General features: G+C 36.1%; 1 protein-coding gene across 4 annotated transcripts in view; it reads left to right on the forward strand.

Moving 5' to 3' along the window:
• The window catches only part of DOCK4 (dedicator of cytokinesis 4), a 236,175-nt gene that overhangs the window by 147,715 nt on the left and 68,702 nt on the right, over window positions 1-19,758 (forward strand). For all 4 annotated transcript variants that reach the window (XM_072351725.1, XM_072351994.1, XM_072351814.1 and 1 more), the window contains exons 16-23: window positions 1,632-1,738; window positions 3,577-3,733; window positions 10,195-10,292; window positions 10,409-10,492; window positions 10,588-10,688; window positions 11,336-11,417; window positions 12,143-12,313; window positions 13,761-13,953. In XM_072351725.1, the coding sequence (XP_072207826.1) occupies window positions 1,632-1,738; window positions 3,577-3,733; window positions 10,195-10,292; window positions 10,409-10,492; window positions 10,588-10,688; window positions 11,336-11,417; window positions 12,143-12,313; window positions 13,761-13,953 (993 nt within the window). The remainder of the gene's footprint in view (window positions 1-1,631; window positions 1,739-3,576; window positions 3,734-10,194; window positions 10,293-10,408; window positions 10,493-10,587; window positions 10,689-11,335; window positions 11,418-12,142; window positions 12,314-13,760; window positions 13,954-19,758) is intronic.

The raw sequence follows: 19,758 nt of genomic DNA on the forward strand, positions 1-19,758 counted from the left end.
TTGAAGTCTGTATCCATGTTTGCACAGCAAGATATACAAGATTCCTGTGATGCTGAGCACTGTCAAGCTGATAGAGAAGGGTGGATAAAATCATTAAATCTTTTAAGTGGTTGCTGTTGTTTGGCTCCTTCTGGTGAAGCAGATAATAGAATCACAGAATGACCCAAGTTGGAAGGGACCCATAAGAAACATCATGTCCAACTCCAATACAGCATTACTATTCAGTCTGTCTTTGTGGCAGTCACACATGTGGAAGTATATTTGGATAACAGGTACCTAGGCTTAAAAATATAAGTAACAGGTAATACAGGAAGAAATACTCATTGAGTTCTTTTCAGGATTTCTTTTAAAAAGCTAGTAATAAGAAATGAAGGAAAGATGAAGTAATAATGGAAAAGTGTCAGTGGTGAGTTTCCAATTGGTTATATGTTTTTGCACAGTTTTTTATGCAGCGTAAGTTAGTTCTTTTTGTTACAGTTGGACTGCCTGCACCACCCCAACTGTACTGACTCAAACTCAAAAGTCATACAATATAAATGTATATAAAAGTAAAGTTGATGAAAAACTTCTTGATTTGGCAAGATATTTGGCATCTGCACTCTTGCTGGCTTCAGTAAAATTTCCACATCCTCAGTTTTGTTGTCTGTCTTATATGAGGACTGCTCCAAAAGTAATGCCTTCTATTTTATTCTACTGGCCCACAACATCAGAGGCAGATGTTGGTGATATGGCAGTAGAGATTGAACCTTCCCACCAATATCCCATTCCACAGACAGCAGCAGGGGGACAGTCTGACAAAAAGGCATCTGTCCTGGAAGTGTATATGGAGCAAAGGTGTGGAATTGAATTCCTTCATGTGAAAAAAATAGCAGCCATTGGCATACATCAATGCTTACTGAACATTTATGGAAACCACAGAGTAGATGTGAGCCCAGTGAGGCGATGGGTGATGTGTTACAGCAGCAGCCACAGTGACAGTGGGTCACTTTCACTAGTTACCACCACAGAATGCAGTCTTTTGTTCACTGCTGGCACAAAAAAAAACCCACGGCTAATGGAGGTGACTATGTTAAAAAAGTGTGTTTTGTAGCTGAAAACTTGCTCTATCAAATAGTGTTCTTGTGCTCTTTGTATATGTTGCAGTTCCAATGGAAATAAATAGGAGACATTACTTTTGGAGCAACATCTGTATTTACTTGAATTTAGTTGGAATTTAACCTTAAACATCCTAGTTTGAAAATGTTATCTGAAGCGTAATGTTCCTGTAGGGAACAGTGACATTTTCAGTCGTATCTATAGAGGTAGATATTTTATTTGAAAACAGAAGTGCTGAGGCTGACCTAAAATGGAGATTAATAAGTAGAAGCTTCTATAGTGGATAAACAGCAAAATCAGAACAACTACCTCTTCATATTATAATGGTTGCATCACATTCTTTTCTGATTTATAGTAAGATAACAGAAACTGTTACAGGAAATAACATGCAGATATGTTAAGAAATTGAATATACTGTTAGTCTGACAAGTTGCAAACAGCTTCCAGTAAAGTTCCTTATCAAGGATTATATCTGTTTATTTTGTCTAATATTTATAACATTAACGCAAACACTACTATTTATGTATGTGTTTCAGCAAAAGAAAAGGGTGAGAAGAAGTTGTTTGGCTTTTCTTTTGTGCCCCTGATGCAGGAAAATGGGAGGACTCTGCCAGATGGCACCCATGAACTCATTGTACACAAGGTAATTTGAATTAGAAATCATTAACTGTAATGATTCCTCCGGAACATACTATAAGTGCCTTGAAGCAGTAGGTTGAGAAAGTCTGTATTCATTACCAAAGGGGTGATAATCTTATCACCAATAAAATACCCGTTGCTGATTTTTTGTTTCCTGTTAGAAATTGCAATTGAATCTGGGTGTGCATTTCAGTGCAGCAGTAGTACCATGAAGTCTTACTGTGTTACATTATATTTATAATACATTTCACAAAGTTAAACACACAAAGTGATGATACTAACTTACTGCTGAAAAATGGAAAATAAAGCCATGCTTTAAACAGATCCAATCAGTGTTATCTTTTCTACATATTTCTATCTTCTGGAGTTTCTTATTTGTTTCCACATTTTTCAGTTATCACTTAGTCCAGAAGGTTTGATATGCTTCCAGATAGATTTAAATTTTAAGCAATCATTTCTATCTATTAACTTGGCATAACCATAGAAAGTTGCTACTTTGATATGACTCCAATGTCAGATACGAAGTTGTAATTCAGAAATGAAGTTGCAACAGGCGTTTCCCATTAGTGAGAATTGTCTATGAAAGCAGTCAGCTGGAAAATGTGCTTATATTATCTATTCATATGACAGCTTAATCTAATTTTCCCATCTGAAACTAGTGTGTTTTAGTTAAAGAATGTGCCACTTAATTTTGTTGATAAAAAATGATCTTCAGATAGCTTCTATGGATAAAAATTATTAATAGAATCATAGAATCACTCAAGTTGGATAAGACCTTAAATATCATCAAGTCCAACAGCAACCTAACTGTACTATTGATGTGTGTCTTTATATTGATTATGTGTATGTATGTGTGTATATACATGAGGAATGCTCTGAAAGTAATGCCTCCTACTTTATTCTGATCACCCGTGACGTCAGAGGCAGATGGTGTTGTGGCAGTAGAGAATCAACCTTCACACCAATATACCATTGCATTTGTTGATGTGAAACAGATGGCAGCAGAGAGGCAGTCTGACAAAATGGTGTTTGACATGGCAGTGTGTGTATGAAGAAAAGATGTGCCACTGAATTCCTTCATGTGGAAAAAAACTGTGCCTGTTGTCATTCAGTGACACTTGCTGAATGTTTATGGAGTCCAAAGAGTGGATATGAGCACAGTAAGGCAGTGAGTGGTGCTTTTCAGCACTGGTAACACCAGCACCACTGGTGCAGATGTTTTGGAGCGCTGCATGCAGGCTCTTCTTCATCGCTGGCAAAAATGCACAGCTAATGGAGGTGACTGTTGAAAAAGAGTGTTTTGCAGCTGAGACTACTCTGTTAAATAGTGTTCTTGTGTTCTTTGTTGCAGTTACCATGGAAATAAATAGGAGGCATTACTTTCAGAGCAACCCATGTGCGTGCGTGTGTGTGTGGGTATATATATTTATGTATATATATATATATATTTGTTTAGGATGGCTTGGTGAAGTTTTTTTTTCTGAATTATAAAAGTGTGTGGATATTTTATTTAGGATATTTGCTAGCAGTAATGCTACTTTAAAATATATTCAAATGTATTGAATATATTGTAAAAGCAAGTATTCATGCCTTAAAGTGTACTTGACTGGAATTCTGTACTTCATGAAATTTCTTTATTCAAAAAATTACATACATAACTGCATGGTGTTTGTTGCTGGTGCATATGCTTTGAATAGAAACAATATTTAATGAACTCAACTCGTTAGAATTCATTTGTATGAGAGCTTTAGAAACTCTATGATTTCTGGCAAAGAAACAATAATTTTGGGAATTGCATGCAGTACAGTGAATTTAATTGTTGTTTTTTTTTTTACCCCACAGTGTGAAGAAAACACAAACCTTCAGGATTCTAGTCGCTACCTCAAACTCCCCTTTTCAAAGGGAATTTTCCTAGCAAACAACAGCCAAGCAGTAAAAACCACTAAAGAGTCCTTCTGGATTACGTCCTTTCTCTGCTCCACTAAACTCACACAAAATGGTAGGATATGCTGATTATTTAAAACATCATGAATTCAAATGAGTGTGATAGTTAGCCTTTCTGTGCCAAGCAAGGGTGGATATACTTGAAAATAGCTTATGTTCTATCAGTTCTACAAACTAGTTTTCTCCATGTTTTTTGATATCCAGATGGAAACCAATGCAGCATGATAAACCACCAACTTTGAGTAGTTCAAGAATGCTTTTAAATTAACATGATTTTGGAATCAAATGCAGCATTCTTGGAACCAATTATCAAAACCCAGCTGCTTTACAAAACATCTTAATCTGTTCAGAGGTTTTATGAAATACTCATTCCAGGCTTTAGGCTGTGGCAGTTTGGTTGTAATTAGGTACATACTACTTGCCTGTTCTGTCGCTTCTCCGTTTTCCCTGCAAACACTTAAGACAACCTTACACATGATGTTATGAGCAGGAGATGCAAATACGTGTGATGTGCTCTTTACCATTGCTCTGCACAAAAATTCTTGTTTATTTGCCATGCTAGCTGTAATTTATAACTGAAACAGTTTTCCACAGTCTTCTAAATATGGTGTATTTGTTTGATAATACATTTGTGATGGTTTTTGTTTGTTTGTTTTTGTATCACAATGTTATATTTTTTCTAAGCTATTTATTTCTGTATTGGTTGTTAATATACAGATGGTAGCAAATGTACAGAAGGAATAAGCAAAGGGAAAACTCACCAGTGGTGGTGCCTTGGCTGAAGAAGCTGGGGCAGTCCTCACTGGTGAGCAGTCTCCAAGAGATGCTACCTCAGTGGGAGTCAGCCCTTAAATGAGGTCTCAGAGGGGATGGAGTCGAGCTCCACACCTTCCGGGAGCACAGATACATCACTCTCACCTGTGCTCCCACAGCTGACCCCATACTTGCCTCAGCTGATTAATCAGAGGTTCAGGCTGTGATTACCAATCTCCCATACAATTTCATTTTTAAGATCTTGCTTATCTACCTCTTGTCCCATCTATTAACATATATATGATGATGAAATTGCTAATTGCTTGCAAATTTATTGTAGGTATATAACAGCAATTAGATCAGTTTTATAAGTGGAAATAGTTATCTTATTTTTCACCATTAAGAAGCAAGTTTCCTAAGCAGAACTATATGTAAAGAGTAAATTGTCTGTTTCACTGCACACATCCAGCTTGTATTCTCATAACAGTTAGCTTCAAAGTAATAAAAGTTATTCAGTAGAAGATTTTCCCCAAAGATGCTAATAGGCAATCATAGGCTAAATTTACTCCAGTTAAAAGCCTTGATTAGGAAATCACATGAACATCCTGATGTTTACACATGCCTGAAAGTGCTGCCTGGACTAAAGTGTGTCTGACTGATGTATAGTTTGGGTGTTGGCTGTAGTTATAGGAACTTCACTAATTTATGTTCACAGTTGAGGAGTTACTGAATAGTTGATGTAAAAAGATGTGTGATGTAGGACATAAAATTTCCATATATAGAGAGAGATTTTACCATATAAAGTAAGAGGGTGTAGAGTATCTGAATAATATTGGTCCCCTTTTCAGCCCTGAAAGAGTTAACAATTATTTCAGCAGTACTTCAGAGGGTGGAAATATTTTCTGTAGACAGGCTCATATTTTCTCCAAGGATCTTCTTTGGGAAGTTCATCTTGGTGAGTTTCCAAATCCCCATTCTTTTAAACAAGAATTTGCCAAAATCTATTGCATGCTCAAAGAATGAACGTAGAGCAAAGCATGTGGATATTTGGTTATGTGAGCATTGCTTCAGTTATCCCTGAGAGAATGCAGAGTATTTTTAAAAAACAAAAACAAAGCAGGATTAAAAAGATGTGTGTATTTACTTTTTTAGTAAGTATTTGTAGCAGTATCTTTGAAATTTCTGATTATTTTTTAATCTGTTTGGAAACTTTTCTGAAGTTGTCAATGATTTGCATGTGTCTACAAACAAAACTGAATTGGAAATCGTGCTGTTAGTCTGGCTGTGGGGTGATGGAAGTCTCCAAACCAGTCTAGTACAGAGTGTGACTGAATTAGGCCATAGCTTAATTAATTTGATGAAGAATTTCACTCAGCTCTTCCTTCTCTCATTGATTGTTCCCACATGCCATGAGGGCTGCCTCGTGAATATTAAAGTTACGAAGAGTGGGAGATGGAGGTTGTCATCCAGTTGTTGAGAGTCATAACTTCCTTACAGTGCATACTTTGGAGGGGATTTTAGGATTATTTCCAAGCAGTTTTCAGAGAGCTTCTAACAGGGCACTCTGTGCATTCATCAGCAACTCTTTTAAGAACATGTCCTTGTTTAATCTGTCTGACGGTTATCTTTCTTTAGCTTGACCTTTAGTCCTAGATTGTTAATCAGGTGATATTAGCAAAAGAAGTACACCTGCTTCTTATTTGGATTTCATTTGTATTTCAGTTGTCTTTCATTTTTATAAAGAAGAAAATAAAAGGGAGAGCAAGAGAGAATGTAGTATTTTTCCACTGAGTAGCTGTCAAAACAGTCCTATTTGGTTTTGACAGTTAGGAGGACTCTGCCTGCCAGAGTGTCAGGAGCCATCCAGCAAGTTGGAGTATTTTAGCAAGTTGGCATCCAGTCATTTCTCAGCAGTGATCAGCACATCCTCAGTAAGCAGCTGCTCATCAGCAGAGCAAGAAGCCGTACAGCATGTCTCTTGCAGTGCAGAGGTGTAATCCATCTATCTGCATTAAAATAAAAGCAAAACTTGTGATTTATAAAGGAGCAGTAACAAGGGAAATTTTTAACACTGACCTCCCTTTCTTGGGAAGTGTTGGCATCCTACTGGAAGAGAAATAGGAATTTCCAGTTCTGAGTTTTGGCTTATTTCGAATGCTGCACCAGGCTAACTTGGGATTTATAGGACACAGATGGAAAGACCACAAACCCAGTCCTTACACAGCTTAATCTTTTGTTTTACCTAGTACTTTGGATTTAAATTGCTTTGAGAAGGGAATTTGTTTTCTTTGATAGGAGTGGTAGCTCAGGTGTGAACAATTTTAAGTCTACGAATCAGCTCGTGATATAGAGAAGGTATTGGAAATGCTTTTTTTTCCAGTGTTTCAACAAAGTTTATCAGCAGCATTGACTTTTTCCAAAACTGTGTTCTCATAGTGTGCTTATTTTAGGGGACAGTTCATATTCTCATTTCTCTTAGTACATGACACATTTGCTATCACTTCTCCTTGTGATTCACGTCAGATTTTCTATTCATGTCATTTAAGCTTAGGCTATTCGCTAATGGTATCTCAGCAATGTCTTCCCGCCTTTGCATTTCCCTTGAAATACGTGCTTTGAAGTGAGTGTCTTACATTTGCTTTCTTCTTTTTTTTCTTTAAATCCTTCGACAAATCCCTAATATTCAGTGTCAAGCCTCTACCCATCAAGTACCTCCTGCAAACCTGCAAAGAAGTATTTTTCCTACTACGAACTGAAAGCTTTAGCTAGTTTCACTGTTCCTCGGCTTAAGTAGTGGTTTAAAGAGAACAAAGTGTAGAAGTCCATTTAATTATCCAGAAGACAAATGCAGCTCAGTATGGATTTGTTAATGCTTCTTTCTTGAAAATTCCTGACAGAAGGAATAATAAGACCTATCACTGGTCCTTGATCTATGGGATGTGTCCCTGACGCACATGGGACTTTTCCTCACTCTCAGTGGAATTTAAGTGGCTCTCTTAATCCAAACCATTCCGTGCTAGCACACTGAAGCAAAACAAAAAGAAATGTGTAAACGTATTTAAAAAAAATTGTGTCTACTAAAGTTAACTAAAGCAGCAAAACAGTAGTGGAATAATGTGTAGAAGGCTTGCTACTAATAACTCGAGCAAGATATGAACATAAGTGGAGATGTTTTTAATATTACTAAAGGCAGAAATGCTACTTCATTCCTTGTTATGACTGAAGAAACTGGGGCTGTTTAGTCTGGAGAAAGGAGTTCTGAGTGGAGACGGTATTGCTCTCTTCCATTACTTGAAAGTTGCATACAGCGAGAGAGGGACTGGTCTCTTCTCACTGGTGACAGGTGTCAGGACAAGGGGAAGTGGCCTCAAGTTGCACCAGGGGAGGTTTAGGTCGGATATCAGGAAAAACTTCTTTACAGAAAGGGTTGTTGAGCACTGGAATAGGCTCCCCAGGGAGGTGGTTGAGTCAGCATCCCTGGATGTGTTTGAAAACCACTTGGATGTGATGCTCAGGGACATGATTTAGCTGGGGGTTATTAGAGTTAGGGTAGTATGGTTGCTTTGTGATTGAACTTGATGATCTTTAAGGTCTTTTCCAATTTGAGTAATTCTATGGTTCTATGAGGGAGTTCATCTTCCTGGGGCAAACTGGGAAAGAACTGACACAAAATGGGTGTGAATTGAATGGAATTTTAGTGTGAAAGTGGGCTGTAGTAATAGGATCTCAAATAGTTGCTGAACCAAGAGGATAACTTGCTATTATCTACTTAGTTAGTGGGGTTTAGTGGGGTTGTTTCAAAGGAACTGAATCCTTCTAAAGCAATACTGGACAATGATCAAGTAGAGGAAGTTTCAGCTTAAGCTGATTAAAGGTTTGAACGGTGGTTAAGGTTTTCTTTTTCAAGCGGCTAGCCCGGTTTTGTTAAATTCTGAAAAGCTGGTCAGTGAAATGGGCCAGTAGTATACATAAATATGAGTAACTTCGGTGCTCTGAACATGAGTTGGAAGGAGTGCTGCGGACCTAACCGAGAGAGTCACGAGCAAAAAATGTGAGGAGTAAGCAGAGAACCTGCAACAGAAGGCAAAAAAAATAACAGCAATGTGTCAGGGTTCAGCTGGGGTCAGTGTGAAGTGAAAACTGTTAAGAAGTCAAGCCAACTTGCAAAACTCTGTTTTTGGGTTTTGAATGGTGTTGAACATTTAATTCCCAATCTTATACCAAGCTGGGATTTCTTTTATTCTGTTTCTGAAGCTGAAAGCAACAACATGTGATTTAAGAATGAAAAAATACATTACCTCTACTTAAAATAGGAGAAAGAGGAGATAACCTTATCTGAGCTATCAGCCTCTAATGGATTTTATGAAAGTATTTACAAGAATTCATGGATGAAATTATGGACATGTAGCTAAATGGAATATGCTATAAAACTCAAGATGAGTTTGTAAAAAGGCATTTTATGCCAGAACAAACTTCTTAATCATTCTTTACTAAGTTGTTTTTTTTTTTTGTTGTTGTTGTTATTCAGAGGAAACATAGCAGATCGAAACCATCTGGACCTCAGTAACACACCACATGGGAAATAGAAGCAATACAGATTAGAATAAGAATTTTAAAACTGTTAAATAACAGGCTAAAAGGGAAAGAGCGGGTTGCATTATAAAGGAAGGGATTTCCTTCCTGAACAGAAGGTAAATGATACCACATCTGAAGTTTTTGGCCAGGGGTTGACTCATCTTTTTTGAGTGGAGGTGAAAGGGGTTGTTAGTGAGAGACGATTTACTAAAACCTGAGACTGCGGAGAGCATGTTAATGATGTTTTCTTCTAATAGGCAAATGAAAGGGCTCATCAACTGAGAGAATTAAAACCAAAATATGATATAGGCATAGCAAGGTAACTTTAATTCAAGTAATTAGTCAGAATAGAACTTACATAGAATCTGGTGGTATGAAAGGTGGGCTCGTAAGAAGATTCTTGGAGATTCTTGGGGATTCTGCTATAGCGAGGGACCTGGACAGTATTAAAAAAAGAAATGAAAAGCTATTTGTGTAACCAATATGATATATCTCAAAAAATGAAAATTTTACAATATATATGCCAGATGTTCACAGTGGACATTTAAGCCTGATAATGATGGTAAAGAAAACAGTGATGGGACCTCCTCCGTAATGTTGTGTACCATTTTGGTCAAGAAGGCTAAAGGAGGATGGATTAAAACTAGAATAAGCACAAAGACACTGAAGTGCGTTATAGCTTAGAAGAGTTCATTTTCCAGTAGGAATTGTCTTGTTTTTTAATGATAAAGGATCTTAGAGGCAGTATGTTTGTTCTTGGAAAGACATAGGAAGATTAGTATTTTAAAATACAAGCAAACAATACATGCAAAATAATTAAGAGACTGTTTCTAGCTGTCAAGAGTATAGCTCTGGAAGGCATTCTTTAATGGGATGAGACACAGCAAGATAATTACTTTTCTTAAGCTGGCAGTTGACAAATTTCTGAGCAAAACTGCATGATATATTTGCCACAGGAGATTGATTTTAGTGACCCAATACCAAGTTCTTACGTTTCTATTAGTGAGGCAATTAGGGGATGGAATAGAAAGTTGTTGGTTTGAGATTGACAATATATTATAGCAAATCTTGAGATGTTTTCTTTTGTTTTATTGAATCTCAATTTTGCTTAGTGGACTGCAATAGAAGAATATATAATCTGAAACCCGGCTTTGGTTCCAGCTTTAATCTTACAATTTGTTTTGGCAGGAGATATGCTTGACCTTCTGAAATGGAGAACCCATCCAGACAAAATTGCAGGTTGCCTCTCAAAATTAAAAGAAATTGATGGTTCAGAAATAGTAAAGGTATATACCGCTATTTCTTTCCTTCCTTTGCTTTGATTTTAGATAATATGAGAGAAATAATTGTGTGTCTCAAAAATCCATGTTTAATAACAAACTGTCTCTTATTCTCTAACCAGTTTCTTCAGGATACACTCGATACTTTATTTGGAATTTTAGATGAAAACTCTCAAAAATATGGATCAAAAGTGTTTGATTGTTTGGTAAGTTTCATTCTGTGGTAATGCTTAACAACATTTAAAAGCTAAGTAAAAAATGAAAAAAAAAATATATTTTTTTCTTTTTCCCTCACATTTAGGTTCACATAATAAATCTGCTGCAGGACAGCAAATTTCACCACTTTAAGCCAGTTATGGACACTTACATTGAAAGTCACTTTGCAGGAGCACTTGCATACAGGTGAAGTCTGTACTTTTTCTAACTGATTTGAATTCTGCAAGTTATCTGTATGTTACAGTAGGAAAAAAAAAAAACCAAAAACAAACAAAAAACAACAAAAAATGCTTATTTGAATAGTCTTTTTTTTCCTTTTGTTGGCTTAATTTTGTCTCTTTTTCTTCAGTGCCTTTCTTTATATAGAGGACTTTAAAAGTATAGGAACTTTAACACCATTCAGTAAGAGCTGTGTTCACTGTGAATTGCAGTGCACTATTAAGCCTGACTTGCTACACTGTTCTCTGTATTTATTTTGTAATTAGACTTTCATTAAAACAAATATGGTTTACTGGGACAGACAAACAATTCATGGAATAGCAGGGGTAGTTCCTGCTGGCAGAGTCTCTTATAGCTCAACTGCGATCTTGTACCCCTGTCAAAATAATTCTACTACATGTGTAATGCTGACAATTATATCCTCTTTATTAGAGGCCTAGTAGTTCTATCAAAAGTCTGAAATTAACTGTAATATTGGGCTTTTAGTGATCAGCAGAAATTTGTCATATGTTTTTTATTTTTTCAGTCTTATATGAACGATTAATTTGCATTTTAAGTGCACTTAACTCTTCTTCAACCAGTGTGTTATAGTACTTTCTGATGTGGTATTCTAGAGATCTGATAAAAGTACTGAAGTGGCATATTGATCGAGTCACTGAAGTGGAGCTGCATGAGCACATACAAGAAGTACTAAAGGTAAGAGAAATCTTTGAAAGCCATCATGTGGTACCAGCAGATTTAACTCAGCAAAAGGAACACAGTGTGTGTAAATAATAATAAAACTGTATATTAATTCTAGGGAGTTGCAGGCATTTTGAGTGTAGTCAGTTTTTGTTTTTTTCTTTTGTCAGTAAAGCTTGCAACCCCTAGATTGTGGAGCTCTGTTGTCCTTACTGAATGAGAATATATATAAGTAGGAGTTGGATCTGAGAAACTGTATATAAATTGCATTGGTAGTATTAACATCTGTCACACAACTGAATCTAAATGGCAGACAAGAATGCTGACTTAATGATTCAACCTTGACAACAAGGAATTCTACTTAAAATGGTGATTTGGTTGCTCTCACCCTGTTTGGTACATCAGCAGAGCACAGTGCAGAGACAGACTGAGTTTTACAATAGAATAATTCCGTTTAGGGCTAAGCTTGTTTTTCGGCATTATCTAGTTAACAGTTGAAAGAAAAACAATTTTTATGTGTAATAGGCCAAAGAAATCTTAGAACAGCTCAAAGTTTCTTATGTTGGCCTGGTATGTTTAAGTGTTACATTAGAAGTAAAAACCAATAAAAGGTTTGCCAAAATTAAATACCATGATATTCTATTTCAGATCTGTGTCATTATTGAAGTTATATAAACATAAATCATTTTACAGATGAGTTGGTTTATGTTTATGAGTTATTTCTGATTTTGACATTGTAGGCACAGGAATATATCTTTAAGTATATAGTTCAGTCTCGAAGGTTATTCTCTATTGCTACCGGTGGACAAAATGAGGAAGAATTTCGCTGCTGTATTCAAGAGCTTCTGATGTCAGTGCGCTTCTTCCTTTCTCAAGAGAGCAAAGGAGCCAGTGCTTTATGCCAACTGCAAGTAAGTTTGTGAGTGTGCCTTGGTAATGACTAGTTTCCATATGCAGTATTAAGAAAATCTACATGTGTTCTTACCTATGTTCTTGGAAAAGAAAATGTTTTTTGTTGCAGCAAAATGACGTTTCATCTTACACTCATACCTTTGTCCTATAGTGTGAAGTTTTCATACCAGCAGTTTCTGAATATGCATGGCAAAGATAACCCTAAATCAAATATTTAATTTTGAATTACAAGCAATTCATATTACGCTTTTGACAATGTCAGGGATTAAAATGACATTTCAGAACTGCTGGGTACAAATCAAGCAATTTCTCTGTTTTAAGCACTTTAAACAGCTTTGTTTAACCACTTTGGCTTTCAAGAATTTGAACTAAACAAAAGGCTGTCAGATTTTTTATTCTTTACAGAAATGAATATAAATCTTGTTGAACATTTTATTTTACTACTCAGCTGGTATATCTTTATTTCACTTGAGACCACAAAAATTTACTAGTGCAAAAGCAAAACACTCAATAGACAGATCTCTGCGTTAGGTGTGGTAGATTCAGCAGTATCCACAGCTTGTAGCTGTACCTCTTAGCCAACTTCTCCTGTTACTATAAGTGTGAGTGTTTAAGGTCTGTTTTTCCAAGAAGATAGTAAAATCAGAGAGAACAGGGTGGAGAGGTGGCTCTTCCATCTCATATCACATAAGTATCTGCAGTGTTATGTCTGCAGCAAAATGATATAAACAAACATACTTGGAATTATTCCTTACTATCTTTAACCTTGAATATCATCTGTTGTTACACCAATGTGAAGAGAGTCTGAGGTATAAGTAGCTTTTCTCCATTGGCAGGAATAGAAGAGGAAGGAGGGAATGTAAGTTCTCGCTTCCTTTCTCTAGCATTGTCCCCTTTCCTTTCTTCAGTGTTTCCACATTTATTCTTATTGAAAGATTTCTAACTCTGTTTTAAGAATGTTGAAGTGAATCACTCCTGTCAGTGCAGTCTCATTCCAGAATAAAAGTTTTCAGTATTTGAAAAATGAAAGATTTGGAGGCTGTTAACTTCCATACTGTAAAGCCAAACAGTTCCCTCTCAAATCTTCCTGTTCTTTTATTGGCTGCCTTATGTTGTTGTTTCAAAAATTTGCAGACATGCACAGATCACGAGGAAGCTGTGAATAATAAATATTTTTATCCTAAATTGAGCTTTTTACTTGTTTGTGAAGGAAATGTAGTTAAGTGATAGTTCTTAAGGGAAATTAGTCACAATTATAAGCATGTTAATGAATGAGAGGATATTTTTTCTGAAAAATCTAGCCAATTTTTAAGATATTGACTCCTTTGAAGTTTAAGAACTGCAATTTTTCTACAGGTACATGTATCACTATAGTTATTTAAATTCTATAAGTGTCAAAACTATACTGCCATATCTAACTGTTCAATTTTTTCCCTTTTCCTCTAGGCTGTGTTTCTCAGCTCATTCCCATCTGTGTACTCTGAACTATTGAAGCTCTTTGATGTAAGAGAAGTGGCAAATTTGGTTCACGATGCTCTGGGCAGTTTGCCGACAGTCATGCAGGGGGATGAATCCCTTCAAGCTGTTAAGCTTCAGAGTATTGGGAAAACAGTAGAGAGTCACCTGTACACCAACCCAGGTAAGGTTGCCCTGGGCTGCATGCTGTTAAGGAACTTCAGCATTATTCTTGTTATGCAGGTCAGCAGGTACTGAAGGGAACAGTGCCCCTCATAACTGCATTTCCTAAGTCATCAAGTGCTGTTCTGTAAATGCTGCTCATTAACAAGAATACAGTCAGCTAGAGATTGGGTTTTTAGAGACAAATAGAAAAACATTTTTTTCTTAAACTGCTGGTGGTTATGTCTGTGTACTTTTAAAATGATTATAAAGGGAAAAACCTCTACCAATGGAATGTCTTTTTCTTTATTTTCTCCTTTGGGGGAAGTTCAGCAAGAAGATTCTCATTTATCTGTTAAGTTTTATTTGTCTTGATAGTTCAGCAGATTTGATCCTCTATTTTCTTAATATAACATTAAAAACCTACACAGATGCAAGTGATACCCAGTATATATCATATAAAATAGTGTACTTTTTTGCTATGTGGAAGAAAAAGGTTCTGTTTGGTGGTGACGCCACAGTTGTTTTTTTCAGTTCTAAGTAAAACCCATAGTAAAGACCAAGTATTTATTTTGGGAGGAAGTAATTTTATACTAAGCAGTTTAAGGTAGAAGAAATTAAAAAAAAAAGAAAGTGTTATTTATGAACCAGAAGCTCTTTGAGAGCCCTTTGGATACTGGCTGATGGAGTTCAGTGGAAACATCAGCTTTTGCCATTTAACTCAGTCATGATAGTACAACTACAACGATGAAGACTCTACAAAACCCCTGGGGTATGCATAAATATTTTAACATACTGCAAATAAAGGAAGGGATCCTAGAAAATTTAAAAAAAAAGAAAAAAAAGAAAAAAAGAAAAAAAAAATGTGGTTTAATGATTGTGTTTTAAAAGTTTGAGCTCAAGGAGGTGGGTGAGAAGTATTGGATCCTGGCTACTTCGCTTCCTTCCAATTGCAAAAACAGTTTTCTCTTTCCCATTTGAGCCTCCAAGGTAGTCTCTTCCAGAACATTTAGCTTTCCCTATGGCTGGTTGATAAGACCTCTGATAGTCTGCATCACTGTTGATGTAATTCATGAAGCAATCTTATGGATGCTCTAACTTACATTTTGCATTTTCCAAACTCATTCAGAGTCAGGTAGCATTCTTTTCCATTTTCTTCCCATTATCTTTGTTAGGTCAGCCTCACCAGATGATCCAAGTGAATGAATTAAAGACAGTTATTTAATGCCATGTAATGGAGTTGGTGACTTCCTTACAACTGCAAATCTAGTTTCAGACATACAAAAAAAAAAAAAAAAAAAAAAAAAGTTTTTTTTAGCTTTCTCTTATGAAAGTATTTCTTTTTCATTGAAATTCAGTTTCACTCTTAAGAATTCGTTATTTTAGCAATAGAAACAACAAAAGTTGCATGTTAAAATGTATGTGAAGTGTGAGTCATACATAAATAGAACATACATTTTCTTAAACTGCGGGGAAACTGCAGTGAAGAACACCAGTAAAGCACCCAGAATCCATAACAGGAGGGTTGGCTTGTACAGTACAGTTTCGTTCATCATTGTGTTGAAAGGTCTTGTGAAGATCAGTGTCTTGAATTCTTTCTTCCTAATGTTTTCTCTCTTTAAAATATAAAAATGAAAGTCAGTCTTCCTGTTGATAACAGCTACAGAGATGCTAAAAGCAGCAATTATCTGTCTGGCTCCTGTGAGAACATAGCATGTTTCAGGTCTATGCTAGGCATTTTTCCATACATACTGTTGGGTCTACATAGTACGTTAGATTGGGAGCCTAAAAGGAAATGAATGTTGGATTTTCCTGCTGATGAAGATGAGCAGTTTTAATTTTTGCCTCTTATTTTTTCTTCCAGCCTACTAGCATTTGGGGTTTAACCTTTTTGGTGCATCTCTGTTGCAACTTGCAGAGTAGCCTGATTGATGACCTGCATGTGTCCTCGTACCTAATACCTTCTGAGTTTGTCATTTCCAATACATCAGTAATCTTCCATTCTTGTTTATTGTTTGTTTGATTTTTTTATGCATTAGATATTATTATAGCTTACTTAGGGAAGGGTTAAGGCCAGTAAGAGGGAAATGCATCTTGAACCATGTCCTTTTTGCCATAGTTAAGCAGCAAACAGCAGAACTCCAAAATTTTTGTTTGCTTGTTTCCAAAGGTGTTGCTTTGATCTTGTGGATTTAATAGCTAAGAAAATGTGAAGTAAGTGGAAAATTTAGGTCTCTTACTCCAAAGAGAATGAATTTTATTGGAATCACCGTGGATCAAATATATCAGTTATCTGAGAAGAGATTATGTTATTAAAGTCCTTAAAAAGTAAAATCCCATCTCCAAAAAGGGATATCTGTATCTTAACCCAGTCATAGTATCCACTGCAGTGCTTTACCACATGGTGGATTCTCTTGCAAGGCAAAATAAAAATGCGTCTTCTTAAATGATGAGGATTTGGATACAAGAGTTGCTAGGTGGGAATTAGTGAGTCAAACTGTTGAAAATGAGTTGAGGAAGGGTTCAGTTTTCTGACCATTTACACAATAAATATTGTGCATACCAAAATTACAAAGCTAGGAAACGTCCTGTGGAGATACTAGAGACTTAATGTCTTAATTTTATTTAATTTTTCTCGTATTTGAAGTTTTATGTAGTTCTCTAAAATGTATTTCTTGTGGGGTTTTTTGTTGTTTTTTTTTTTTGTTGTTTTGTTTTGATTTTTTAATTGTTTTCTTTATTTTTCACTGAAATTCACTATCTATAGATTAGAAAACTGATAAATATTTACTTGGTTTCTCTCTGAGACTGCCTCACTTAGTTTGAATGTGTTTGTGAATGAGTTTCTCTGAGAACTGCGTCCCATGTATCAGAAGAGTGTATATGTGTAGGAAAATATGTTTTTATAGCCTTTTGGAGGTGGATGTTTAGAGACAACCAGTGAGAATAATTTGATATATTTGAACTGCCTCACTGAGTGGATATTTTTAGGTGTTCCACATATTGGAATGAAAAAGAAATGTTAGCAAGGTAAGGGAAACATACCATTAACTGATAAGGATATTGAGTCCTAGAAGTTGTTATGTCTTCCCACTGATTCCCGGTGGCGCAGTGGTAGAATTGCTGCTTGCAACACCGGAGGCCCATGGTTCGTAATCCCCCCTGTGGTGCAGGGGGTAGAAGTGCTGCTTCGCTACACAGAGGGCTCGAATCCCGGGAGTTGGACTCGATGATCTCTAAGGTCCCTTCCAACTCACACGATACTGTGATACTGTGTGATACTGTGATTCCACTGATTTTTCAAAAGGCTCAAAGTTTCTCCTTAATAAAAGCTGTATCTTAGTGCCCTTTGCAAGCTAACAAGATGCATTTTTAAATTTATTTATTTATTTATTTTTTCCAAAATACAAAGACTTTTTACTGCTTTCAAGTACTGCAGGATCTTTTTCAGACTAATTATTATTTCTTAATTTGTCTTCCCCAGCTATATACTATTCCTTTAGTAGTTTGCACATGTTCTTTTGTATTTTCTTACAGAACTGTTGGGGAGATGTACGTGTTCATGTATATTTTGTTCAGAAATTCAGTCTGTATTAATACCTTCACAATGGATAGCAGAAATTATTTTGGAGAAGTTTTGCAAGTAATTCTTTGCAAGCCACCTCTTTCTGGAGGAGCAAGGGAGAAGTTTTTCAGCCATACCCCCATATCCATGTTTTTCTTCAGTGCTACAGGCAATTTTGAAAACAGTTAATGACTGTTCTGAAAACATGTCTGTACAGTTGAAGAGATGTCATATGTGTTTGGTTTTGGAACTGAGGTGATAATTGTTTGTTTGACTTAATCATTTTCTTCTCCTGTCTACACTGAGTTCAGTGATTGCGTAATTTGAATAAGTCCAAATGAACCTAAGAACAACTTCATTGCTTTTCACTGTTCAAGTGCTTCTCGCTGTTAATTTATTTAAGATGCTCAACTACATTAGTTCTTTTTCCTGGCAAGCTAAATTTTTGTCCATTGATTTAGATGTAATCTTTGAAATGAATATCGTTCTTCCGAGTTTAATCTTTAAAACACGCTAGAGTGCTAAATTTTTTGTATGTCTGTCCAAGTGTTTTACTGCTAAATGAAAATCAAGGGGGAAAACTGTGTTATGAGTTAAATATTTAATGTTAGCCTAGTTTGCATAGGAAAGTCACAAGGATTGTCCAAAGTGGTATCTCTTTCTAATCTCTCCAAGCATGTACTTGAAAAGCTCAATATCATGATTTTTATTATTTTTTTCTCTTTCACTTTCTGTATAATGCTTGTGAAGGACAAGTATTAGCATTTTAAACAGTCAGCTAATTCAGCTTTCTGTGCAGAGGAAAATTTAAGACAGTGACTGATTGCTAGGAGTTCTGATTATTGCACCATTCCTTGCACTCATTAATTTTACTGTACACAGTGGCTGACATTGCAGCTGGAAATTTTTAAGAAAAAAGAGTAACCTAAGACAAATGGTATATACCATGTTCTCAAAACATTCTCACAGTCCTTAGTTTAGCCTGAGCATTGGTGATGTTAGCTGTCCTCTTCTGTAACACCACTAGATCTCTCTTTCAAGAAGATCAAGTCCGATATTTAGATTATCAGGTTCCAAGGGATTTTTCTAACACTCTGTTATATGTGGTAGTTAATTCAGTAAGTGGCACTGCTACCTCCCATTGTAGCATGCTTTTTTGCTAATTTTAGGAAAACTAAGTTCCAGCTCTTCGGGGAGTTTGTTAATAAAACCCCTACCTATTCCCTTCCCCTCTCCACTGTTTTTCCCAGGGTCTGAGGGTCTCTTTGCCCCGCTGTCATGGAGTTAGGCTGAACTGGGCCGAACCGTGACATGGGTATAAGGAAGAACTTTTTTATAGTAGTAATGGTGAGGCACTGGAACAGATTGTCAAGAGAGTTAGTGGGTGCCCCATCCTTGGAGACATGCTGGACAGGGCTCTATGCAACCTGATCTTGCTGTAGGTGTTGCTGTTTGTTGCAGGGGAGTTGGACTACATGACCTTTAAGGACTAGATTTAGAATTCGAAAGTTTCTGTAATTCTATGATCAAGCTTTTTATCACTTGTATCACTCCCATAAGAGTACTTGCTATAGAGCTACAGGCAGCTTTGCACACCAAATCCTTCATCTCTGCCACTGAAGATGGGTTACTACGCTCAATGTGGTAATGCTTGTATAAACATCAGGAATGATACCTAGATGGAAAAATGATTTTGAAGAGATAGTTTTCCTGCTAGATAAATTCAGTTTTTAGGAAATAATTTAATTAATGTACAAAGAAACAAGTGTAGATAGATAGATAGATAGATAATCTTTAATATTTTAGTACAGGAAATCATCCTAGAAAGCATCATTTCTCAATTAAGGAAAACACCTGAAAGTGACGGCATGAAAACTGATAATGCCCATTCCTTTTATCAAGTTGTGGATATGTGTTTTATGATATAACACATTTAAGTATTAGAACTCTTCTATTTTAACATTGTTCAGTTGTAAGAAGAAGAAGGAAAGAGAAGTAGTATGTTTTTGAAGTTCTTTCATCATTTTGAGAGAATTCAGGACTAAAAATAGCACCAAGGAGCTGTGTTTGGGAAATGGAATACGGGAAAGGCAAATTACTCAGTGTAGACACCGGTACTCTAAATTGCTCATATGTAGTAGGAGTGAAGAATCTGGGAAAGCAAAAATCTTGAAAGAAATCTGGAAGTACCTCTGGTCTAAAAATCAAGGCTCATTTACAGAATAACATAGCTTCAGGGTAAAACCTGTTGTGACTTTGGCA

This window comes from Excalfactoria chinensis, chromosome 1 (genome assembly GCF_039878825.1).
Source record: "Excalfactoria chinensis isolate bCotChi1 chromosome 1, bCotChi1.hap2, whole genome shotgun sequence".
In the NCBI taxonomy this organism is placed as follows: Eukaryota; Metazoa; Chordata; class Aves; order Galliformes; family Phasianidae; genus Excalfactoria; species Excalfactoria chinensis.